The sequence below is a fragment of the Salvelinus namaycush genome, chromosome 27, assembly GCF_016432855.1.
Source record: "Salvelinus namaycush isolate Seneca chromosome 27, SaNama_1.0, whole genome shotgun sequence".
Taxonomy (NCBI): Eukaryota; Metazoa; Chordata; class Actinopteri; order Salmoniformes; family Salmonidae; genus Salvelinus; species Salvelinus namaycush.
Window position 1 is genome coordinate 23,191,050 of NC_052333.1, and position 26,883 is coordinate 23,217,932.

At 41.0% G+C, this 26,883-nt stretch overlaps 2 protein-coding genes across 2 annotated transcripts in view; one reads left to right on the forward strand and one right to left on the reverse strand.

Moving 5' to 3' along the window:
• The first annotated feature begins 6,742 nt into the window (after positions 1–6,742).
• Positions 6,743–25,438, forward strand: LOC120022242 (potassium voltage-gated channel subfamily G member 2-like). Its single transcript, XM_038966124.1, has 3 exons — positions 6,743–7,037; positions 7,248–7,830; positions 24,243–25,438. Exons 1-3 carry the CDS (start codon positions 6,844–6,846, stop codon positions 24,972–24,974), a joined length of 1,509 nt encoding a protein of 502 aa, XP_038822052.1. The 5' UTR covers positions 6,743–6,843; the 3' UTR covers positions 24,975–25,438.
• Positions 23,993–26,883, reverse strand: part of LOC120022243 (solute carrier family 66 member 2-like) — a 28,560-nt gene continuing 25,669 nt past the window's right edge. Inside the window, exon 4 of the mRNA XM_038966125.1 lies at positions 23,993–24,875. Within this exon, the coding sequence (XP_038822053.1) occupies positions 24,866–24,875 (10 nt within the window). The 3' untranslated portion in view covers positions 23,993–24,865. The remainder of the gene's footprint in view (positions 24,876–26,883) is intronic.

A 26,883-nucleotide genomic window follows, 5' to 3' on the forward strand; every position in this document is an offset into this window, starting at 1 on the left:
ACCCTAACAGAGCTGGTTAGGCTGTTTTCATGTTCTCCAGAGCGTTGGGGACTGTGACTGTGCTGCTGGCAACAATTTTATTATGCTTTTTTGCCGACATTTACTGACACCGGCCATATTCAACGGGTGTTGAGCGTTCATAAATTCATCAGTTATTCTGCGCTCTGGCACGCTCAGACGAGAGTGCTATGAAATCGGAGTAAATAGCCAGAGTGAATTTACGAATGCACCCTAAAGGGCTGCCTAAATAGGTCACAATTATCATTCATCCAAGGAAATGAGTGACACAAACTAATTTCTATAACCCCCCGGGGCAAGAAATGCACTTTAGAAAATGAGTTTTAGAACCTGCAAACTTTTATTTGAAGTGAATTCATTAGAATGGATTTTTGGTTTTGTAATTTTCATTACCCCATCTTGGGCTTTCAGAATGTTTATGGGAAATGTGGATTTGTGAAAGTGGTTAGTGAAGCAGGACTATGCTTCCATGTTTCAGTAGTTCAGTCAAACACCAGCAGCACTAAGAAGGAAAGAATCAATTCCACAATGTTAGAACAGCCATGACTGAAAGAGCAGTGCAGCAGCTCTCTGTTATCTCTGCAGATAAACGTTTAGTCCTTCAAATATGGATATTGGCTTCTTCCCCAAACCATCAGAGCACTGTTACAGACACTTTCACAGGTTAAGTTGGAAGCCCAAATCACTCTAGTATGGCAGGATATGTAGAGTAGACATGTTGCTATGATACAATATCTTACTACATAGACTACACAGGACTCCTTTTTGAAAAGGATGGTATAGTCTCTCCAGCGGTCACAACTGGTGAGCACTACCTGAGTGATGCTACTTATAGCTTGCCATCAGTGCAAAGTCACAGAGGACTTAACTTGTGTTTCATATCTGTCAGTAGTCCTGTATGTAGGACCAAGCATTGTAGTACCCTCAGATTGATGATCTGTCTAACTAGCAAGACGGAACAAACGGATCTGGGACCAGGCTACTGTCTCAGCATTCATTATTATGTTGACTACTAGTCAAAGGTCCTATATGTATGAATACATGGTCCATTATAAAGATGTAGGATCTTAATTTGACCAATATTGTTGTAGCAAAATAATCCTGCAGCAAAAGCATTTTAACATTTAGTCCATACTGTTGCTTGATCGGTGGTTAGGCTATTAGCTGGACAAAAGTAGGCTACATGAAAAGTGCAACTCTGTTAATATAACTGTGTGTTAGTGCAAGTTTTCAGTTAATTTATGTAAATCACTGCGTTAATCTGCATGTCCTGCAGTGCAGGAAAATTGTCAGCAGTAAGAGTGATCAAATGTAAGATGTTACACCTGTAAGTGACGACAACGTCTGGTCTTTAGGTCTCCTGGGTGTTATGTTACGGTCCATAACCTCCTCCTCTCAGGGGTGGTGTTCTGTGCATTTATCGACCTGTCATTTTCTGAGCCCCCAGAGAGAGAGAGAGAGAGGGAGGGGCCAATGACATTTGTGTACACTACACAGAAGACTTTTATCCACCTGCTTGTATGTTGCAAATCTATTGACATACACAGGGTTGGGAGTAACTGATTACATGTAGTTACATGTAATCTGATTACAAAAAAACAAATTGTTATCAGTTAAGTTACCCGGAAAAATATTGTAAGCAGATTGCAGATACTTTTGAAAAACTAGAGTATTACTTCTTGGATTACTTTTAAAATCAGAAAGGATGTTTGCAAAAAAATACATGATGACACCTTTCTGTTTTGTCAATGATATTCAATTCAGCATTGAAAAAAGACGTAAATGTAAGTTTGTTCCACATGAGCGAGACCACTATGATGACAGGTAACGAGTAAATGTATCGAATTAGAAAGTAACCTACCCAACTCTGGACAAACACACTCAATTATCTGCACTTGACCCTGAATCCATTCCCATTTTTGTGCCCCTTTTGCCCATTGTAAAATAAAACAAAGAGCATGTGGTAAGTACATTAGAACACATAAGGCAGACATTTTATCTGGAGCTTATTTTCCCCTTGGTTGTCACATCAGTCCGTGTGAAAGGAGCGTTACTGAGCCAAACCACCCAGGCACTGGAGCGCACTGACACGTTTCACTGTGTTTAATCAGCAGGTGATGGATACTCCTGGCTCAACCTTGTTTTTTTCTGGACTTTCTAAATCTGCAGTTGTCTTTCATGCATACACATTACAGCATTAATAAATATATTCTGTCGTGCTGTCACCTTGTCTGTCTTTCTCTCTGTTTCTCTTTCTCTCCCTCTGTTTCTCTCTCTCTCCCTTTCTCTCAATCCATGCACCTCTGTTTGTCTGTCTGTCTGTCCTGTCACAGCAGTAAATTGTGTCCAGGTCAAATCATTCTCTGTTTGTAGTCTTGTCCCTAGCTCGTTAGGTTGTCATCTTTGCCATTAGTGTAGCAGCTTTCAACGCTCTACTTCAGCTGCAGGAGAAGGGACTGACATTTTGTTTACATTGTAGAACAATAGTGAAGTATGGAATAACATATGGAATCATGTAGTGACCAAAAAAGTGTTAAACAAATTAAAATATACGTTATATTTGAGATTCTTCAAAGTAGCCACCTTTTGCCTTGATGACAGATTTGCATGCTCTTGGTGTTCTCTCAACCAGCTTCATGAGGTAGTCCCCTGGAATGCATTTAAATTAACAGGTGTGCCTTGTTAAAAGTTAATTTTGGGAATTTATTTCCTTCTTAATGCGTTTTAGCCAATCACTTGTGTTGTGACAAGGTAGGGGTGCTATACAGAAGGCAGCCCTATTTGGTAAAAGATCAAGTCCATATTATGGCAAGAACAGCTCAAATAAGCAAAGAAAAACGACAGTCCATCATTACTTGAAGACATGAAGGTCAGGTAATCCGGAAAATTTAAAGAATTTAAAAATTTTCTTCAGGTGCAGTCGCAAAAACCATCAAGCGCTATGATGAAACTGTCTCTCATGAGGACCGTCACAGGAAAGGAAGACCCAGAGTTACCTCTGCTGCGGAGGATAAATTAATTAGTTACCAGCCTCAGAAATTGCAGCCCAAATAAATGCTTCAGAGTTCAAGTAGCAGACACATTTCAACATTAACTGTTCAGAGACTGCGTGAATCAGGCATTCATGGTCGAATTGCTGCAAAGAAACCCCTACAAAAGGACCCCAATAAGGAGAGACTTGCTTTGGCCTAGAAACATGAGCAATGGACATTAGACTGGCAGCTTCATTAAATATTACCCGCAAAACACCAGTCTCAACATCAACAGTGAAGAGGCGACTCCAGGATGCTGGCCTTTTAGGCAGAGTTGCAAAGAAAAAGCAATATCTCAGACTGGCCAATAAAAAGAAAAGATTAAGATGGGCAAAAGAACACAGACACTGGACAGAGGAAGGCCAGCATCCCAGAGTCGCCTCTTCACTGTTGATGTTGAGACTGGTGTTTTGCGGGTACTATTTAATGAAGCTGCCAGTTAAGGACTATATACACACATACACAAACACACACTACCAGTCAAAAGCCACCCTTTGCCTTGATGACAGCTTTGCACACTCTTGGCATTCCCTCAACCAGCTTCATCTGGAATGCTTTTCCAACAGTCTTGCCAGTTGAGGACTTGTGAGGCATCTGTTTCTCAAACTAGACACTTGAATGTACTTCTTCTCAGTTGTGCACCTATGCCTCCCACTCCTCTTTCTATTCTGGTTAGAGCTAATTTGCGCTGTTCTGTGAAGGGAGTAGTAAACAGCGTTGTATGAGATTTTCAGTTTCTTGGCAATTTCTCGCATGGAATAGCCTTCATTTCTCAGAACAAGAATAGACAAAAGAAAGGTCTTTGTTTCTGGCCATTTTGTGCCTGTAATCGAACCCACAAATGTTGATGCTCCAGATACTCAACTAGTCTAAACAAAGCCAGTTGTATTACTTCTTTAATCAGCACAACAGTTTTCAGCTGTGCTAACATAATTGCAAAGGGGTTTTCTAATGATCAATTAGCCTTTTAAAACGATAAACTTGGATTAGCTAACACAACGTGCCATTGGAACACAGGAGTGATGGTTGCTGACAATGGGCCTCTGTACGCCTAAGTAGATATTCCATTAAAAATCATCCGTTTCCAGCTGCAATAGTCATTTTCAACATCAACAATGTCTACACTGTATTTCTGATCAATTTGACGTTATTTTAATGGGCAAAAAATTGCTTTTCTTTCAAAAACAAGGAGATTTCAAAATGACCCCAAACTTTTGAACGGTAGTGTATGTATGTATGTATATGTGTGTGTATGTGTATATATATATATATATATATATACAGTTGAAGTCGGAAGTTTACATACATTTAGGTTGGAGTCATTAAAACTAGTTTTTCAACCACCACAAATTTCTTGTTAACAAACTATCGTTTTGGCAAGTCAGTTAGGACATCTTCTTAGTGCATGACACAAGTAATGTTTCCAACAATTGTTTACAGATTATTTAAATTATAATTCACTGTATCACAATTCCAGTGGGTAAGAAGTTTACATACACTAAGTTGACTGTGCCTTTCAACAGCTTGGAAAATTCCAGAAAATTATGTCAAGGGTTTAGAAGCTTCTGATAGGCTAATTGACATAATGTGAATCAATTGGAGGTGTACCTGTGGATGTATTTCAAGGCCTACCTTCACACTTAATGCCTCTTTGCTTGACATCATGGGAAAATCAAAAGAAATCAGCCAAGACCTCAGAAAATAAATTGTAGACCTCCACAAGTCTGGTTCATCCTTGGAAACAATTTCCAAATGCCTGAAGGTACCATGTTCATCTGTACAAACAATAGTACGCAAGTATAGACACCATTGGACCACGCAGCCGTCATACCGCTCAGGAAGGAGAGGCGTTCTGTCTCCTAGAGATGACAGTACTTTGGTGCGAAAAGTGCAAATCAATCCCAGAACAACAGCAAAGGTCCTTGTGAAGATGCTGGAGGAAACAGGTACAAAAGTATCTATATCCACAGTAAAACGAGTACTATATCGACATAACCTGAAAGGCCGCTCAGCAAGGAAGAAGCCACTGCTCCAAAACCGCCATAAAAAAGCCAGACTACGGGTTGCAACTGCACATCGTACTTTTTGTAGAAATGTCCTCTGGTCTGATGAAACAAAAATAGAACTGTTTGGCCATAATGACCATCGTTATGTTTGGAAGAAAAAGGGGGAGGCTTGCAAGCCGAAGATCAACATCCCAACCGTGAAGCACGGGGATGGCAGCATTGTGTTGTGGGGGTGCTTTGCTGCAGGAGGGACTGGTGCACTTCACAAAATAGATGGCATCATGAGGGGGGAAAATTATGTGGATATATTGAAGCAACATCTCAAGACATCAGTCAGGAAGTTAAAGCTTGGTCGCAAATGGGTCTTCCAAATAGACAATGACCCCAAGCATACTTCCAAAGTTGTGGCAAAATGGCTTAAGGGCAACAAAGTCAAGGTATTGGAGTGGCCATCACAAAGCCCTGACCTCAATCCAATAGAACATTTGTGGGCAGAACTGAAAAAGCGTGTGCGAGGCCTACAAACCTGACTCAGTTACACCAGCTTTGTCAGGAGGAATGGGCCAAATTCACCCAACTTATTGTGGAAAGCTACCCGAAACGTTTGACCCAAGTTAAACAATTTAAAGGCAATGCTACCAAATACTAATTGAGTGTATGTAAACTTCTGACCCACTGGGAATATGATAAAAGAAATATAAGCTGAAATAAGTCATTCTCTCTACTATTATTCTGACATTTCACATTCTTAAAATAAAGTGGTGATCCTAACTGACCTAAGACAGTGAATTCTTACTAGGATTAAATGTCAGGAATTATGAAACTGAGTTTAAATGTATTTGGCTAAGGTGTATGTAAACTTCTGACTTCAACTGTACAGTATATATGAGTTTCTCAAAAGATTTTGGAAGAGTTTGTAATGTTTTCCTCTTATTCACCAACAGTCACAATGTGTCCTGTTTTGAGGTTCAGAACATTCTCGTGAACGAAACTGATTAAAGTTTTAGTGTGATGCTGCATCATGAGGAGGAGTTTTGTGGCTGATGGTAGTTCACTGTGATCTAATTTGGCTTTGTATGAATCATTTAACCCTCGCTCCACAGAGCTGCATTCTGTCAGTCTTAAGACTGGAAGGTGCCATTGGAAAGTGCCACATTTTAGGGGTTTGTTTCATCAGCTGAAGCTGTGGTTGTACTGATGTAAAAATCTATGTTGGAATAAGAAGATTAAAACAAGACATTATTGCTGCAGAATTAATTGCCCTTTTTCTGTTGTCTTTAACAAAGTCAATGGCCGTGAAAGATTAATCATCGGAAGTTTTACCAAGTATATCCAAACAGTTTGTTCTTTTCTTTGTCGACATTCCACAGCTAATTGCTCTGTATTTATTTTCATTTAGTGAACCTTGATAAACAATCCTTTAAAGAGAAGCATCTCATTTAGGGCCTCAGCGATGCATTAAATACCACAACAACTTAACAAATTCCTCTTTCTGCATCGGGGTTCCTGCTGATGCAAAACTTGTTGGTGTGACGAGAAAGAGGGGGAAAAAGGAGCCTGAAGAGTGACTTGTATCTGGTTCATCCTGAGATTCTGAAGTAATTCGTCCCAATAAACATGTGGAAGTCATTTCTAACAGTGTCTAAACTTTCTTTCATCTGCTTTGTTTCCATAGAGCCCAGCCAAGCTCCTGGATGGGTGAGGTCCCTGCCAACCCATTCGGCCAGTGAAACCCACCCCTCGCCTCCCAACCAGGACCCTCTAGGTCCTCCAGAGGAGAATCAGGGATGTACCAGGAGGTGGCCTTCCTAGCGGGCAGCACGGAGAAAGAGTTCACGCCCTTCCACTTCCCCATTGAGAACCAGCAGGAGGTGGTAACTAAGAAGGGTGTGTTCTTCAAGCGGCAACGGCTGCTGCGGAGGCCCAATGAGGGGCAGGAGGAGAACGACCTATCAGCCGTCATCAACGTGGGCGGGATCAGGTACAATACCAACAGACTCAAGAGTTGCTATGTTCATCTCGATAATCAATAGTCCATAATCAGAAGTCTTTGGGTGCAAGATTTAAAAGGCATATAATCCAGGCATTGGTTTTGCTGCTGCTAAAGAGCATTATAACTTGAAGAGTATTTCAGTGACTATTGTGCAAAGTCGTTGTGCAGTGGTAACATTGTGTGTTTTCTGCTCACCAGGTACCGTATCCCCTGGTCCGTTCTGGAGGAGTTCCCTCTGACGCGGCTGGGCCGGCTGAGGGGCTGCAGCTCATTGGACGAGATCATGGAGGTGTGTGACGACTACGACGACGGGTGCCAGGAGTACTTCTTTGACCGCAGCCCATCTGCGTTCCGCACCATTGTGACGTTCCTAGCGGCAGGGCGGCTGCGGCTGCTGAGGGAGATGTGTGCCCTGTCCTTCCAGGAGGAGCTGGTCTACTGGGGCGTGGAGGACACCAGGCTGGAGTGGTGCTGCCTCAGGAAGCTACGCATCAGACAGGAGGAGCTCAAGGAACAGCTGAGGATGGAGGAGGCAGAGCTCACCACAACCCTGACCCCTCAGAGCTGTGAGGATGGGCAGGGGCACGCCGGAGAGGGAGGGGGGGAGGAGGAGGAGAGCCGCATGGCGGGGTGTATGCGCAGGCTGCACGACATGGTAGAGAACCCTCAATCTGGACTACCTGGAAAGATCTTTGCCTTCTTGTCGGTGGTGTTTGTGGCCATCACCGCAGTAACGCTCTGCATCAGCACCATGCCCGACCTCAGGGAGGAGGAGGAGAGGGTAAGTTCACTTCCTGTTTACTCCCTACTCACAGGGTTTTACTTCTGGGTCACACTCGGGTGGGTTATACATAGGGCCAGGAGTTTGACCTAACCGAGTTACAGACCTGGAAACTCTGGGCACATCCATATCTACATTCTGCTCTTAGTTGGATGATGTTTGAGGGACAACCTCCACATAGTGAGTCTTCCCTCTAATAGTAACTAATCTTCACAGAGGTAATGTGATGGCTCAGGGATGTTGTCAGGGACAACTGCCACGCTACAACTCCAATCATATTAATACCAGATTATTCCATTTGCCAGATCTGCTGCTGCTGCTGTTAAGGCACTCTCGTCTTGCTCTTATTCAGGCAATAAAGGAATAATTAACATATAATATACAGTGCCTTCAGAAACTATTCATACCTCTTGACCTATTCCATATTTTGTTGTTACAGCCTGAAATATTAGCAAATGTATTGAAAATGAAATACAGAAATCTCTCATTTGCATAAGTATTCACACCCCTGAGTCAATACATGTTAGAATCACCTTTGGCAGTGATTACAGCTGTGAAACTTTCTTGGTAAGCCTTTAAGAGGTTTGCACAACTGGATTGTACAATATTTGCACATTCTTTTAACAATTCTTTAAGCTCTGTGAAGTTGGTTGTTGATCATTGCTAGACTGCCATTTTCAAGTTTTGCTATAGATTTTCAACCCAATTTTAAGTCAACTGTAACTAGGCCACTCGGGAACATTCAATGTCATCTTGGTAAGCAACTTCAGACTGAACCAGGTTTTCCTCTAGGATTTTGCCTGTGCTTAGCTCCATTCCGTTTATTTTTATCATAAAAAAGTCATAGTCTTTGCGAATGACAAGCACGCCCATAACATAATGTGTTGTGTTGGATTTGCTCCAAACATAACGCTTTGTACATGAAGTTAATTTCTTAGACCAATTTTTTTGCAGTATTATTTTAGTGCCTTATTGCAAACAGGATGCATGTTTTGGAATGTTTTTATTCTGTACAGGCCTCCTCCTTTTCACTCTGTCATTTAGTTTAGTATTGTGGAGTAACTACAATGTTGTCGATCCATCCTCCTGTCACAGCCATTAACTCGAACCGTTTTGAAGTCAACATTGGCGTCAAGGTTGATATCCCTGAGTGATTTCCTTTTTATTGACTGGGTATATTGAAGTGTTAGTAGTAACTGTACCATGCTCAAAGGGATATTCAATGTCTGCTTAAATTATTTTAAATCTACCAATAGGTGGCCTTCTTTGTGAGGCATTGGAAAACCTCCCTGGTCTTTGTGGTTGAATCTGTGTTTGAAATCCACTGCTCGACCGAGGGACAGATAATTGTATGCGTGGGGTACAGAGATGAGGTAGTCAATAAAAAATCATGTTAAACACTATTATTGCACACAGAGTGAGTCCATGCAACTTATAAAGCTCCACAGTGGACGTGTCGTAATATCCATAAAATCTAGCGGTCAAACAGGGAAATGGTTCCAATCGTTTTTCCACCATTAATTTTTCCCATAGGAGATTTTAGAAATACTTAAAATAAGGGCTGTGGTTTGTGTAGGCTTACCCTTGCGTGACATTTTGATAACCGTGTAAATCTCTCTCCAACAAGATGATTTTTATCAATATATTTGGCTCTATTCGAAAATGCTAATTAGCATCAAAGTAGACATCATGCAAGACAACAAATCCTTGAAAGCTTCTGCACATCATCTTTAGCTAACACCTTTACTAACAGATATTGTGTAAATCTAGCCAATTTATTACTACATTTAGTTAGTTAATCCAGACTTTACCTCTATTCAGCAGTGTCGTCCAGATCATGGCATTTGTAGTTGTATATGATATCCACAGTAGCAGCTAATTAGCATTTTATTTTGGGAGGTACATACAGGCAAATATATTGATTTAAAAAATCATCTTGTCCGAGAGAGATTTAAATGGTTATCAAAACGGGCAAGGGTGAGCTTACATGAAACACAGCGCTTATTTTAAGTGTTTCTAAAATCCACTATGGGAAAAATGTATGGTGTAAAAACAATTAGAACCATTTCCCTGTTTGACCGCTAAGTTTTATGGGTATTATGACACATACTGTGGTACTCTGTGACTTGTTAAGCACTTTATTACTCCTGAACTTTATTTAGGCTTGCCATTGCAAGGGGGTTGAATACTTATTGACTCAAGACATTTCAGCTTTTCATTTTTACTTATTTTGTAAACATTTCTAAAAACATAATTCCACTTTGACATTGTGATAGTGTGTGTGTGTGTGTGTGTGTGTGTGTGTGTGTGTGTGTGTGTGTGTGTGTGTGTGTGTGTGTGTGTGTGTGTGTGTGTGTGTGTGTGTGTGTGTGTGTGTGTGTGTGTGTAGGCCCGCGACAAGGGGTCAAGGGGTATGAATACTTTCTGAAGGCACTGTAGATGAATAATCAGTACATTAGGCCAGAGGTTGTCCTCTTGTGATCCTCAGGGGTCCCATAGGGCTTAGCACTTGGCCAGTAGCCACCTAATGTTACTGCACCAATTTCACTACCGAGATAAGTCATTATATTATCTTCTTCTTCTGGGTGTTTCATGTCTAGTAGTTGTGCCTCTGAGACCTCAGTGTTACTGCTGGAGTGTCTTTGTGGGGCAACACAGTCAACCTCCTGAATGACATCAATAAAGCTTTAGAATGATTTAAAGAGAACCTCCACAGGCTTCTCCCGCTACCAAAGAGACCTCTGCGTCGGGGTGAGAGGAGGGTGGAGAGGGGCTGAGGGGGCTGAGGATGTGCTGTATCTTCAAAGTGGAAATCAGAGTGAAAGGAGGGTTAACAAGCTAGCTACAAGGAGGGTTAGCGAGCTAGCTACAAGGAGGGTTAGCGAGCTAGCTACAAGGAGTGTTAGTGTTAGCGAGCTAACTCCCCAAACAATACCTTCTCTTGGAGCACTCATCTCCTATTAGGTGAGGTTACTGGCTGAGCTTTAAAAGAGTAAAAACTGTAAGTGATTGAGGGAGACAAAGGTCAGGCAAGGATATATACAAATGCTGTGTTACAATGAGAGGGAGAGAGAGACTTGACAAACGGCCAAGAATACTCTGTACTTGTTGATAGGGAGCAGTATCTATGGAATGTTCTCTGTTTATTCTCATGGCCATGTTTGAAGGTTAAGGAGGGTTGTCTAGACCCATGTTGTAGGTTACGCTACGGGCTGTATTTTTGTATGTGTTAATGTTAAGCAGAGCAATATTGTGACTAAACACTTCAGAGATATCCAAATCAACTATCTTCATTAGTGAGAGCTAATAACCTGAGCTGTTTGAATGGAGTCCGCCCACCATCCTCCTCCGTTAGTTTAGCTAATATTCATTAACAGGAGGAGGCTTTGATGGTGATCAGCATAGATCTTCCCACTATGGATGTACATTTAATGAAATCCCTAGGACGCTGTCTTTATTGAGGTGTATGCTGAACAAAAATATAAACGCAACATGTGAAGTGTTGTTCCCATGTTTCATGAGCTGAAATCAAAGATCCCAGAAATGTTCCATACGCACAAAAAGCTTATTTCTCTCATTTTGTGAACAAATTTGTTTACATCCCTGTTAGTGAGCATTTCTCCTTTGCGAAGATAATCCATCCACCTGACAGGAGTGGCATATCAAGAAGCTAATTAAACAGCATGCTCATTACACAAGTGCACCTTGTGCTGGGGACAATAAAAGGCCACTGTAAAAGGTGCCATTTTGTCACACACCACGATGCCACAGATGTCTCAAGTTTTGAGGGAGTGTGCAATTGGCATGCTGACTGCAGGAATGTCCACCAGAGCTGTTACCAGATAATTAAATGTTCATTTCTCTACCATAAGCCACCTCCAACGTCCTTTTAGAGAATTTGGCAGTACGTCCAACCAGCCTCACAACTGCAGACCACGTGTAAGCACACCAGCCCAGGACCTCCACATACAGATTCTTCAGCTGTGGGATCGTCTGAAACCAGCTACCCGCATAGCTGATGAAACTGTGGATTTGCACAACTGAAGAATTTCTGCACAAACTGTCATAAAGCGTCTCAGGGAAGCTCATCTGCGTGCTCGTCGTCCTCACCATGGTCTTGACCTGATTTCAGTTGGGTGTTGTTCTCACCTTCAATGGCCACTGACACGCTGGATAGGTGTGCTCTTCACAGATGAATCCCGGTTTCAAATGTACCGGGCAGATGGCAGACCACTATGTATGGCATCGTGTGGGTGAGCGATTTGCTGATGTCAACGTTGTGAATAGAGTGCCCTATGGTGGCAGTGGGGTTATGGTATGGGCAGGCATAAGCTACGGACAACAAACACAATGTAATTTTATCGATGGCAATTTGAATGCACAGAGATACCGTCACGAGATCCTGAGATCCATTGTGGTGCCATTCATCCGCCGCCGTCACCTCATGTTTCAGCATAATAATGCACAGCCCCATGTCGCAAGGATCTGTTACACATATCCTGGAAGCTGAAAATATCCCAGATTTTCCATGGCCTGCATACTCACCAGACATGCCGCCCATTTCTCTGGATCGACGTGTACGACAACGTGTTCAATTTCCAGACAATATCCAGCAATTTCGCACAGCCATTTAAGAGGAGTGGGATAACATTCCAGGCCACAATCAACAGCCTGATGAACTCTATGCGAAGGAAATGTGTCACACTGCATGAGGCAAATGGTGGTCACACCAGATACTGACTGGTTTTCTGATCTACTCCCCTACCTTTTTTTAAGGTACAGTATCTTTGACCAACAGATGCATATTTGTATTCCCAGTCATGTGAAATCAATAAATTAGGCCATAATCTATGTATTTTAATTCACTGATTTCCTTATGAACTGTAACTCAGTAAACATTTTGAAATTGTTGCATGATGTGTTTATTTTTGCTCAGTGTAGATTCAGAGGCCGTTTATCATGATATGTTTCAGCTATAGGCTAAACTCATGAACCAACTAGACCAGCAGGATAATAATCTAATACATTTGTAGTCTTACAGTAAGAGTTGGCGTCCTCAACCATGTTAAATGTTACGTTCTGTTTATGAATTTAGCTTGTTGTTCCTCCGTCCAGAGTGCAGGCTTGTCTCACCTGCTCAGAGATGTTCTGACAACCCTTGTCTTCCAGACTCAGTTAGACTCTAACCTTCATATCCCTTTGCCTGTGTGCAGTTGTGGATCCATTAAAACTGAAAAAAAAGTTGTGGTTTTTGTAAAAGCATCAGAGGACAAAACCAAGGTGGTGATGGAAAGCACTTAGCTTGTCTGTTCTAATACAGCTCAGTGATTCAGGCCCACATAACAGCTGCACGTACACACATGAAGAGTTTTATGGGTGTGCTTATTGCCTCTATCTGGATGAATAGAGGATTAAAGTGTGTGTGTGTGTGTGTGTGTGTGTCCCCTCAGAGTAGAGTGTTTCCCAAACTCTGTCCATGAAACCCCAAGGGGTGCATGTTTTGGTTTTTGCCCTAGCACTACACAGCTGATTCAGATAACCAACTTATCATCAAGCTTTGATTATTTGAATCATCTGTGTAGTGCTAGGGAAAAAAACAAAATGTGCACCACTTGGGGTCCCAGGACCGAGTTTGGGAAACGCTGCTCTAAGTAGTGTGTCCTCTAAGTTTGTGTGTCAATTTCAGTCTTTTCACACCTCAATGTCAAAATGGCTTATTTCTCCCCCTGTAAACGTCTGTGGAAATGTAGGACTTGTTTTATCCGTTTTCTTCTCTCTGATAAATACAGTGCATTTGGAAAGTATTCAGACCCCTTGACTTTCCACATTATGTTACGTTACAGCCTTATTCTAAAATGTATTAAATAAAAAATGGTCCTCATCAATCTACACACAATATGATCAATAATGACTGTTTATAAAAAAACAAATAAAAACAGAAATACATTATTTACGTAAGTATTCAGACCCTTTGCTATGAGACTCAATTGAGTTCAGCTGCATCCTTTTTCCATTGATCAGCCTTGGAGATGTTTCTACAACTTGGAGTCCACCTGTGGTAAATTCAATTGGTTGGACATGATTTGGAAAGGCACACACCTGTCTAGATAAGGTTCCACAGTTGACAGTGCATGTCAGAGCCAAAACCAAGCCATGAGGTCGACGGAATTGTACGTAGAGCTCCGAGACAGGATTGTGTCGAGGCACAGATACCAAAATAATTCTGCAGCATTGAATGTCCCCAAGAATCTCTCTTGACAGGCAACAAGACCGCCTGGGTTGAGGCCAGCGTACGTCTGCTGCAATGTAATTGATTGCCAGCGTGAATTATGGGAATTATTCCAGTGAGTTATTTCAGTCTAGTGAGAAACAAATACATTTAAGAAACATAATACATTTTTTAAATAACTGGAAAAGAAGCCACGGAAATAGATGATTTAATGTGGGAGATTAATGAAAAATATCAATGACTTCGAAAGTCTAAAGAAATGTTCTACTGTGGAGAAAGTCTGTTCCTCAGTCATTGTATTGGATTAGTGTGTTAGTCATCATATGGGGAACACTTTGCCAATAACAAAATCATCCAAGACAAGGCTTCCACAGAAACAGGCACGCACACACACACCCTTTGGAGAGGAATGAGACAGCTACTATCACTCTGCTCTGATCATACACCAGGATCCTGAGGCCATCTAACCTCAAGCACTTTCTCTCACACGTACACACACAGCATGGCTGGCGGGCAGCACCTTGATCCTCTGGATCTCCTGCTGTCTCGAACAGCATCTCTGTGAGTTGAGTGCCTCCTTAGGCAGCTTTATTTAACCAGGTAGGCCAGTTGAGAACAAGTTCTCATTTACAACTGTGACCTGGCCAAGATAAAGCAAAGCAGTGCGACAAAAATAACAACACAGGGTTACACCTAAACAAATGTACAGTCGTGGCAAAACGTTTTGAGAATGACACAAATATTAATTTTCACAAAGTCTGCTGCCTCAGTTTGTATGATGGCAATTTGCATATACTCCAGAATGTTATGAAGAGTGATCAGATGAATTGCAATTAATTGCAAAGTCACTCTTTGCCATGCAAATTAACTCAATCCCCCAAAACATTTCCACTGCATTTCAGCCCTGCAACAAAAGACCAGCTGACATCATGTCAGTGATTCTCTCATTAACCCAGGTGTGAGTGTTGACGAGGACAAGGCTGGAGATCACTGTCATGCTGATTGAGTTTGAATAACAGACTGGAAGCTTCAAAAGCTTCCTCTGTCAATCATGGTTACCTGCAAGGAAACACGTGCCGTCATCATTGCTTTGCACAAAAAGGGCTTCACAGGCAAGGATATTGCTGCCAGTAAGATTGCACCGAAATCAACCATTTATCGGATCATCAAGAACTTCAAAGAGAGCGGTTCAATTGAGAAGACAACGTGAGCGTTACCATCAGTCCTGTGTCATGCCAACAGTAAAGCATCCTGAGACCATTCATGTGTGCTTCTCAGCCAAGGGAGTAGGCACACTCACAATTTTGCCTAAGGACACAGCCATGAATAAAGAATGGTACCAACACATCCTCCGAGAGCAACTTCTCCCAACCATCCAGGAACAGTTTGGTGACAAACAATGCCTTTTCCAGCATGATGGAGCACCTTGCTATAAGGCAAAGTGATAACTTAGTGGCGATATTTTTGGTCCATGGCCAGGAAACTCCCCAGGCCTTAATCACATTGAGAACTTGTGGTCAATCCTCAAGAGGCAGGTGGACAAACAAAACCCCACAAATTCTGACAAACTCCAAGCATTGATTATGCAAGAATGGGCTGTGATCAGTCAGGATGTGGCCCAGAAGTTAATTGACAGCATGCCAGGGCGGATTGCAGAGGTCTTGAAAAAGAAGGGTCAACACTGCAAATATTGACTCTTTGCATCAACTTCATGTAATTGTCAATAAAAGCCTTGGACACTTATGAAATGCTTGTAATTATACTTCAGTATTCCATAGTAACATATGACAAAAATATCTAAAGACACTGAAGCAGCAAACTTTGTGAAAATTAATATTTGTGTCATTCTCAAAACTTTTGGCCACGACTGTACAGTCAATAACACAAAATAAAAGAAAAATAGAAAAATCTATGTACAGTGTGTGCAAATGTAGAAGAGTAGGGAGGTAGGTAATAAATAGGCTCTAGAGGCGAAAATAATTACAATTTAGCATTAATACTGGAGTGATGTGCAGATGCTGATGTGGAAGTAGAGATACTGGGGTGCAAAAGAGCAAGAGGGTAAGTAAAAATATGGGGATGAGGTAGTCGGGTGTGCTATTTACAGATTGCCTATATACAGGTACAGTACAGGTACAGTAAGCTGCTAAGACAGCTGATGCTTAAAATTAGAGAGGGAGATATAAGACTCCAGCTTCAGAGATTTCTACAATTCGTTCCAGTCATTGGCAGCAAGGGGTGCTGAGATGTTGGCCAGGGTAGAGGTAGCCAGGTGGAAAGCATGGCCAGCTGTGGAAAAATGCTTCCAGGTGTCAGAGTATGTGAACGGAGTGGAGCTGGAGCGTGCCCAATTTGACTGGAGTGTGGAGCGAGTTTCCCAAAATTTGGAGCGTTGGCCTTCTAGTCCGCTTCAATTTCACTCCAGTAGCGCTCACTTCACGAGCTCAGGACATGCATTTGTAGTCTACTTGTGTGCTGCTATAGCCCCTTGCTTTCGCTACTGTCATCAAGTATCCTAAATATTTTCATAAAGAAACGAATAAAACACACAGGTGACAGATCAAGGTGACTTACCAATATGAGGAGGACCAAGAGCAAGAGACAAAGTGTGGTGATGTAGTGTCCACAACTAAAGAATCATTGTGGAATCTGAAAAGACACATATCCCAAAGGCAGGATAGTGTACTTACTACATGCACATGCTAACAGAAAGGAATGAGGTGGGTAGCTAGCTAAATGTGTCATTGTAGCAAAGTATTTATGAAAAAAAATCTGACCTCTTATACAATAGGCCATCATAGATTTTGGCCCAATAGTCCTGGCATGTTACCTCTTTCAAGGAGCTTTCCATTTTGATCGGGTTATTTTACCTAAAATCTTTTGGGCTTACCTACAGAAGAAAAAAAACTACGCATCCTGCCCAGCCTGGCAAGAGTAGTCCGAAGGGTGTTTAGCATCCCAGTGGCTCTGCAAGTGTGGAGAGAATATTCTCCACTGCTGGCCTGCTCTCCAGGCACCATCGCATGAGCCTGAAGCCACAGACTCTGGTCAAACTCGTGTTTCTAAAAATTAATTCAAAGACACTGTAGACTGAGCCTAATAAGGCATTTTTTGTTTAATTTGTATTTAATTGTAAGCAAGTCACAGCCTATATGCACAATTTATAGACTATAATGATTTAATACAATGAAATGTTGTTTAAATGCTGAGTGCTTAATATCTCTGCTAGCCTAGTGTGTCACACTCACAAATGCTTCAAAATATATTTCTTTGTAGACTAAAACCTTGAAATAATTTAAATAGTATAGCCTATTTAATTAGGCTACCTGTCTGGCTATTGACTTATTTAATGTTTATATGCTGTTTAGTACATTCATGTAGCCTATTTGAAATGATGAGCACTTCTTAGTCACCTTTTCATTCAAACTTTTCATTCAAATACTTTCAATACTTCGAAACCGAATGGTAGGTCCAGGTAGTTACAAAAATAGATGTGTGTTGGTTAGGGCTGTGGTGGTCATGAAGCTTTGTCAGACGGTAATTGTCAAGCAAATAACTCTCACAGTAATTGACCGTTAATTAACATCAACACATTTTGCATCTCCTGGCTTCCACACATGGATTACAAGCCACTGATGCAGACCTTTGGAACATCTATATCTATAATAAATCCATGTAATATAGCCTACACCTTCCCAATAAATCCATTATTTATATTAGACAGGTCTAAAGAAGCATGACATGTAGTCTATTTCAGAAGAACAGAATAGCATACTCTGAGTTGTCCCTATGTTAGGTCCTGATCTGGCTGTGCCAAATGGCTGCGGGCGACACTAGGTCATTTAGCAGACAAGATTTGCTTAGAATTCCGTGACATTATTTTATGTTATTTGATAGTAATGAAGAATACAATTGAACAAAGCTGAATAAAATAGAAAGGATATTTTCTCCAAATGATTTGAGGGAGTGTGAACATGCAGCTATTCTGTGTTGAGCTGTTAACAAAGAAATAGGTAATCCTATATGCTTAATATAGAGTTATTAATTTTACTTTATTTGTTCTACAAACATTGGGCTATATGTTTTGATTTTTAATACGTTGTACAGCTGCATGATGTGACTCTAATGATGATTTGAAAATAGTGGCTTGAAAGGCATGAGCTCTGCTTTGGTTTTTTTGCGCAGGCTGTACACACTACATCAGTCACTCATTCACAATTTGACAAGCACTTGATAATGCCTAGAATTTCACGGCACATCCCATTTGTGTGTCCGTAATGCACCCACATTAATACAACCACTAGCATCCCAAAAACTTTTTTACGCAATGTGGCTGATGCAACAGATTAGAACGTTTAGCTTAAAATGTTGATGAACTATTAAGCTATTTCTTCACATTATAAGCGATGGTAGTAGGCTATAAGCACAAATGTTCCATTAGCGTAAAACACCATTATCAAAAGTAACCGCAAATGCAATTATGCATGTAATGCTTTTATTATGAAGGTGCTTTTTTATGGTGACAATTATCTTCCCCAAACTTGAAACTCACACTCTGCTTATGTATGTATGCCAGTTAGGCTCTACCCCCCTTGTAAAGTGGGTTAATGTGCTTAATTTTAAGAAGTTATTTGGCCACTTTAGTTGTAATACCAAACCGTATTAAAACATATAGGCCTATGAGCTAGGCTACATGAGGTGTGCGACTATGATTAGAAAAAGTCACATAAAAAATACTTTGTTTCTTATGCTGGGCATAATTCACGTGATAATATATAATTCACAAGTGAGTGGATAATATTGTCAGCCATCAGACTATTCTTGATTTAATCTTGACTTTACATATATTATTTAGTAAATGTGTGAAATTTGTTTTGATTTAGAATGGACCATTATCATGCACCTGTATTGAAACCGGGTCAGCGGGGAAAACATATGTCATCTATGCACTTAAATAGTGAATGGAGGACGCTTTTCCCCATGGTTTATTCTCATGCCAGCCAGGTAGCCTATACTCCTGTTGTAAATATAAGCAATGTGCTTAATATTAGGAAAGTTGAGAAACAAATATAGTAGGCCTATCCTATAGAAAACTGAGCCTCCTATTTTTAGTAGAGGCCATCCCTCTGTTTTCTCACGCCTATTGAAACGTTGCGCAACATGAGCTCATGGGCTCTCATGAAGTGTTTGATTAGAGGGACAATAGAGTGCTGAGTACAATGCAGTCTACAAATCCGGTGTGTCAGCCCACAGTCTGAAATTGAGCAAACAGTGTAGAATTTAAGCAACCAGGAAATGACAGAGCAATTTCCACTAGATAATACAGCCACAAAATCAGAACAGCTTTCCCATTTTGACAACAGTTGCTGCTCCGGCGGTAGAAATCAATAGGTGAATATCACAGCCATTCACAACACTGGTGGGCAAGTAATACTGTGAAACACTATCATTACCAACAGATATACAGTAACTGTCAAAGGTTTGGACACACCTACTCATTCAAGGGTTTTTCTTTATTTGTACTATTTTCTACATTGTAGAATAATATAAAGACATCAAAAGTATCTCTGAGTAGGTGTGTCCAAACTTTTGATTGGTACTGTATATTATGGAAATTTTCAGAAATTACAATGCAACAATTTAAAAAAATCCTATGTGTAGCACCTTTAACATCTTAACATTAAACCACAGCAGCCTTCAGAATCACAAGGTGCAGGCTCTTCTGTTCACTGAGTGTGAGATAGCTGGCCAGTGCCCTCTCACATTGATGAGAAGGAGATGATCATTTTATAATAAATAAGTTATTTTTATTAACTTGCATGACATACCAGCAGTAACCTTCACACTGAACACCATTTCCCATTAAAAGAAACTGCAGCGCTTGAGGGAGGAGGCCACAGGTGTGCAATTAGATAATTAGCAAAGCTTGCAAGCAGTCAACTGACAATTAAAGGGACATCCCACTGGGCAAAAACTTGTTGAATCAACATTGTTTCAATGTAATTTGTCAATGTATTGTGATGTGGAATCTAAGGGGAAAATATGTTGGATTTGAAAAAAGTCTAAACTATTGTTTTGAGGGTGAGATTTCCATCACATGGTTATGTAATCATGGTAACTCAATTTCAACAGAGAAACCTTGTAGAAAAATATGTTGAATTTGTACCTTTTAAACCAATGTCAGGTATATCCACTATCAGGAAAAACAACAATAGGCTGGACAGCACCACCTACTGGAGAATTGATCTATCTATGGCTACCCTTTGGTCTCCCATCCAGGGTTTTAACAAAGCCCAGCCCAGCTTAGCTATAATATTGTCACTAACTATTACCAATGTGCTATTGTGAGAATGATTGTTAATAGATCTCCATTTAAAAATGAAATAGATTCACTATCAAAGTCATTCCAAAGGGTAGGTTAAACAGTGCAAATGAAACGTAACCATACTTTATCAATCATATACCATCAATGATGCTATATAGACCTATATAACAACAGCTATTGTTTTAATATAACCCATAATTCAACTAAATAGACAATAAAATAGACCTATGATTTCAAGCTCTGGTTGATTTGAAATTGTATGATATTTAGCAATGTTGAATTGTTTGGTTGTCAACGCAACCAAATATCAACATTTGAAGGAGATTCATCTTCTGCTTGTATAGTTCCATCTGTGCCACGGACTTAGTCTGGCTTGAATTCCAGTTTGTCTAAAAATGTATAATTGATATGTTGGATTCACGTCTCCATCTCAACCAAAAATAAAAGTGAAAGAAGAGGACTAAATCAAATAAAACATTATTTAAAGCGCATTTAAAGTTTGATTTGATCTAGTCCTAATGTATAACTTCAATTTTTGGTTGAGATGGAAATATGAATCACTTTTGAAATACAATAAATAGCCTATTAACTTGTTGTCAAGTTAACAAATGATATGTTGAATTCACATCTCAAACAAAAATAAAAGTTAAAGAATGGGATTAAGCCAGTGGCTCAGATGGAAATATCCAAGCAGTAGATACATCTCCTTTAAATGTTGATATTTGGTTGCATTGTCAACCAAACACAATTCAGTATTACTTTTGTAATACGTAAATAGCCTATCTTTCAAACTAATGTAACATTCAACCTTAAAATGGCCACATTGAGGTTACTGTAACTATACATTTCTACTTATGTAATCATATAAAGCGTGCATGTTCAGGATAGCATGCATAGGTCATCGCAGGTCTGTGGAGATCTTCACAAGTGCTGTTATAATCTGCAGAAAATCTTGAATGACATTGATCACTTGCACTATGTACTTTATGGTGCATTTTGAAATGGTTCAACGAGTAGGGATAGACATTTGGATGACAACTAAACCGAAAATAAAGACATAGTTTTTCCATTGGAATTTGGTTGTGCTTTTAGATGGTTGAAAGCATAGTGATAACACACTGGAAATTCAACTAACTTTTGGCTGTCTTTTTTAGTGGGTGAATATAGGTTGTAATCATTAATCAATGTCTCAACCAAATATTATCCACGTTGAAATGACGTGGTGTGCTCAGTGGGATTCCACTCAATCTAACATTGAAACAAACAGGAAAAGGTTGAGCTGATTGGAAAAGATCAATTAACTGGATTTACATGTGATAATGAATTGACATTTTAGGATCCTAGCTATATAAACACACAATAAATACATTTATAGAAATGACAGGGAAGGCTACTCCTTCACACAGAGAATGTACCATAGCTCTAACAGCAATTCGATGAAACAACTAACAGATGATCATCTACCACATTCTACACTGCTGACAAGTCGTGGTGTGTTGTTATTGTGGTAACTAATATTTAACACCAATTGGAGAATCTAGACCAAAGAAATGGGTGTTCTCGTATGGGGAACTCTTGAAATGTAATATGGCCATGTTCTGTAGCTCCTATGTTCACACACTCCTCTCCCAGCCCAGCCCAGCCCTGCCCCGCCCAGTGAGGTGAATGAGATGAGTGTTATAAGGGCTGAGGTAAACAAATTGACTAAAGCCATTTAAAAACTGTGTGTGTGTTTATAATAGCAGCCAGCTCAGCATTACGCTTAGCCTGTTTTTGAAATCATGCCCACTTACACACACCTTGGGGACCAAAGGTCGTCCGCGTCCTCCTGTGGTGATTGGCCGTGTTGTTTAGTCAACGCGCGACATGGCTGCTACACACCTGTCTGGAGCTCTGATGTGGTGAGTAGCGTGTTTGCTGAATCTGATTATTGTGTGTGTGTTCATTTGATCCACTGTAGCCATGTACAGTGCCTTCAGAAAGTTGTCATACCACTTGACTTACAGTACTCCACATTTTGTTGTGTTACAGCCTGAATTGAAAATTGATGACATGGTGACATCTTTTGTTGATTTCACGTTGAATTCACGTTAGTTGGTAACTCAACCAATTGTAAATCAAAACTACATGTTGAAATGACGTCTGGGCCCAGTGGGTTTATTGTTGTGCTCTGTGAATAAGGAAGCATAGTGAAGCAGGTGCATGTTGTTTGGATTAGTAAACGTGGAAGAAAGGTTTATGTTCCTCTGGTTTATATTTTTGAATGCTGATTTCTGTGCTGCCTTTTGCCTTTCAAATACAGCTTTGCTTTGATTAAAGTATATTTACTAGAATAATGAGAGGCTAAAAGTCACCCAGCCCGGTTCTTACACTCCCTCACTCCACTACTTTGCATGTCTCCAAGGATACACTGGAGTGGTTTTTAAGATGCATATTCTCTTGGTTGTTTTTTTTAAGCACCTCGAGCATCTTATTCACAAGTGATGATTCTCTAACAGGTTAGAGCTCAACCGCTGGTCAAAAACACGTGTTCCCTAATAACATTTAAGGAGCTATTGAGGAGACTATGATGGAACGGAAGGAAGTCCTAACTGGAGGAAAGTTACTAAAAAGTTGGCAAAAGTAATTAAGACATTATTTCATGCTTACTTCTTCCTAAACATGTTGATGAAGCGTAGCTAGGTTCCCCAGAGCGAGAGTGCAATAAAAGGAGACCGACAGCTTGGCTTCTTTCTTTCATACAAATAAATTATAGATGTTTGTACAGTATAAACCTTTACACATTCCCCCTTGCTCCTCATTCTCCTTCTGGGTCTGTTTTCATAATCACATGTAAATACAGTTATATAATATTTATGGGCCCATTTAGAGCAGACAGAAAATTGATTACACTACAGGAAGTAAGGATATTTCATCATGCCAGAAGTAAATTAAAGTATTTATAATATATTTATAATGTAGTCGAGGTTGGCTTTAGCTTAGTCCCCGCTGATCCCAGGAAGGAAATTAATTTCCTTTAATGAAGTTGCATTAATAACAGTCAGATTGGAGAGAGAGGGAGGAAAGGGAAGGAATCAATGGTTTCTCCTCAGCTTCACGTTGCTGTTGACATTGTGGCTGCATGAGTTCTATGGATCTGTCTCATGGCACACTTGTATGACTTTATTTATTGTGGATGGACACCAGTAATTTATTTTTTGGGTACAAAGATTCTGAATGTATGACCAGATATTGCTACCAGGGTGATTTGTCTAAAGGAATTGACAGTCTACAAACAGAGCCTATAATAATATAAATGCATTGTACTGTACAGCCCATCTTAGCCTTGCCAATTAAAGGAAGGAATCATCAAAGCCTCTCCTCAGTTTTATAAATCATGTAAAGTACTGCTGACAGACTGCCTGTCTATTTTATAATACACAGGAAGAAAAAAACATCCCTCAAGCTGTTTGATAAAAGTTACTCATCTCTTTTCCTTATGATCCCAATCAACTAACAGGGATGTTCAGATGGTTTATGTGCTTCTCCAGCTCTCCTTCGAAACATTGCTCTAGGACCCTCCCTCTCCTCCCCAAATCTCTACCCCCTCACCCCCCCCTGGAGCCCCCTGCTGGTGTAGAGGAGTCTGACGCCACTGGTGGCTGTTGAACTGGTCCTTCAAGCCGGATAGGAACAACTGACAACTTGTGTGATTAGGAAACAGTTATCCAGAATGTTTTATAATAGTGAATGTATTGTCATTTCCTACCAATGTCTTGCATTATAATTGTTGCTCGCCTTAACACTGTTAACCCTTAACACTGTGTGTTCACTCTTCTACTGTGAGTTTTTCTTCACACTGTTTCCTCTGTCTTCCAGGGTGAGTGTTCTCAGAGGTGCTACAATATCTTTGTCCTGGAGACGGTGTGTGTGGCCTGGTTCTCTCTGGAGTTCTTGCTGCGCTTCATCCAGACGCCGAGTAAGTGTGTGTTCCTGAAGACGCCTCTCAACATCATCGACGTGGTGGCCATCCTCCCCTACTACATCACTGTGATCGTAGACTCTCTGTCTGAGGGAGGGGAGAAGCCCAGCGGCGGGAACAACTACCTGGAGAAGGTGGGCCTGGTGCTGCGGGTACTCCGGGCCTTGAGGATCTTCTACGTGATGCGTCTGGCGCGCCACTCCCTGGGGCTGCAGACCTTAGGCCTGACGATCCGACGCTGCACCCGCGAGTTCGGCCTGCTCCTCCTGTTCCTGTGTGTTGCCATGGCACTGTTCTCCCCGCTGGTGTTCCTGGCGGAGAGCGAGATGGGCGCCAAGTACGACTTCACCAGCATCCCTGGCACCTACTGGTGGGCGGTGATCTCCATGACAACGGTGGGGTACGGGGACATGGTGCCGCGTAGCATCCCGGGTCAGGTGGTGGCGCTCAGCAGCATCCTCAGTGGGATACTCCTCATGGCGTTCCCCGTCACCTCCATCTTCCACACATTCTCTCGGTCCTACCTGGAGCTGAAGGAGGAGCAGAACAGAACACTGAGACAGAAACCAGACTTCCAGGACTCCAGCAAGTCTCAGAACAGCGAGGACTCGGCCGAGACGGACAGTTAACATGGCATCACTGAAGTCGCCGCCTCTGCTTTACGCAGGAAGTCCATTGCCCTTGCGTCACAGAGGAGGGCCATGCAGACTCAAGACTGAGTGTGTGTGCAACGTGAGAGCCTGGGGGTGTGGAGTGCACTGTGGGAAACTCGTACTAAAGCTGGAGGATCTAAACAGGGATGGGACGCTTTTCTCAAGCTTAAGAAGAAAAGGAGCTCCAACATTTTGTGAACCTCCATAGCTCTGTCCATCAGAGTGTGTTCAAGATTTTATAAGACAGCTGCAGAAGTCTTTTTGCTGACATTACTGGTGTAGAGCTGACCACAATATAAAAACACATGTTATCTGTGGTCAAAGGACATTTCACCCAGGAGTATAGAAGCCCTACAACACAGGAGTATAGCCCTACAGCACAGCATGGGGAGAAAGCTTCTCTCACATATTCAGTATGATAAAGCTATTATTTTAAGGGAAAAAACACCTAAAACATTATAATTTTGGTATATATTGCAACAAGAAAATATTGCAACAAGATATAAGTGCAATAAGAAAGATTATTTGACTATAAACAACACATTTACAGATTTCAGAATGCTTAGTTTGCGTCTATTTAGACTCAGGATCTGCATATTTTAATAAATGTAAGAAAGCCATGACCTCGGCTGATGCAATGTATGATTCTACACTTTATTAAATTAATTTCATCCCATGATTCTGTCTGGAGGTTTTCCTCCAATTTCACATCTGCTCTGAATAATAATGGCCTTGGCTCCAGACATGTTATATTAAATCTAATCAGGGGCGCAACTTTGGTTTTAGAAGTGGGGGGGGGACAATTATTATTTTTTATCCAGTCGGATAAACACTCCATAGAGGCATCCGCATGGTCATGAAGCAGACCATTGCCTTGTTTTGTATCACATTCAAATGATAAAACATCGGGGGACAAAAATGCAATTTCAGAATGTGGAGGGGACATGTTGTCCCCCCCCGTCCCTAGTGAAAGTTGCGCCCCTGCATCTAATAAGTATCGAAAGGATGACGAATAATTGTATGGCTTAGATCATGTAAACCCATATGGACTGAACAGACCGACTAAAGGGATTAGAAACAAATTAAAACACAATCTTGATCAGATCTAGAGAATCGGGTGTTAATTTAAAGGTGTAAAAAGGGCTATAAATATACATTTTTTGAGGAAGGGCATGGGCAAGGTTAGAACCTGTGACCTTCTGGTCCCTATCCCAGTGCCTAGTCCACTGAGCTAGTAGGGGTGAGGGCATCACCATTGTTATTTCCACATACATAAAGCTGTTAAATCAGTCATTGGAATGTCAGTAGATGAGAAATGTGATTAGTTAAAGGGCAGCTGAACTCACTGATTCCGTATGTTTTTCTGCTGCTCATCAAAAAAATATGATTTGCGTCTTGGGGGTGTGATTGGATGAGGGTGTTTTATATTCGCTATATCTTACCCGCAGTTATTGTTTTGTCCCTCTTGAGTCCCGGTAGAAACCTTTCGATCTCTGAATATGATAATTCAAGAAATCTGTCATTTGGACGTTTTTGCAGAGGTCTTTGTCGCACAATTTTACATCTAGCTAAGGTGTTTGGTGTATTACTTCTCAAGTAAAACAATGTGCATGAATGCTAGTAGTGCACTGCAGACAGTATCGAGTCAGCTGCTGCTGCGCTCTCTACTGATTTCTAAGAACATGTCTACAACGTCATCAGCAAGCTGTCAAAATATCGTAAATAAAGCAAAGCTACATGGTGTTTATTAGTAACCTAAATGACTTCTTAGCTAGCTAAGTTCCATCTCTGTGTTTGTCAACGTAGCTAGCAGGCACATTGAGCAGGCTAAATCAACTTAAGTCACGGGCGAGTGGCAAAGTACTTTGGTGCAACTTTCTCACTA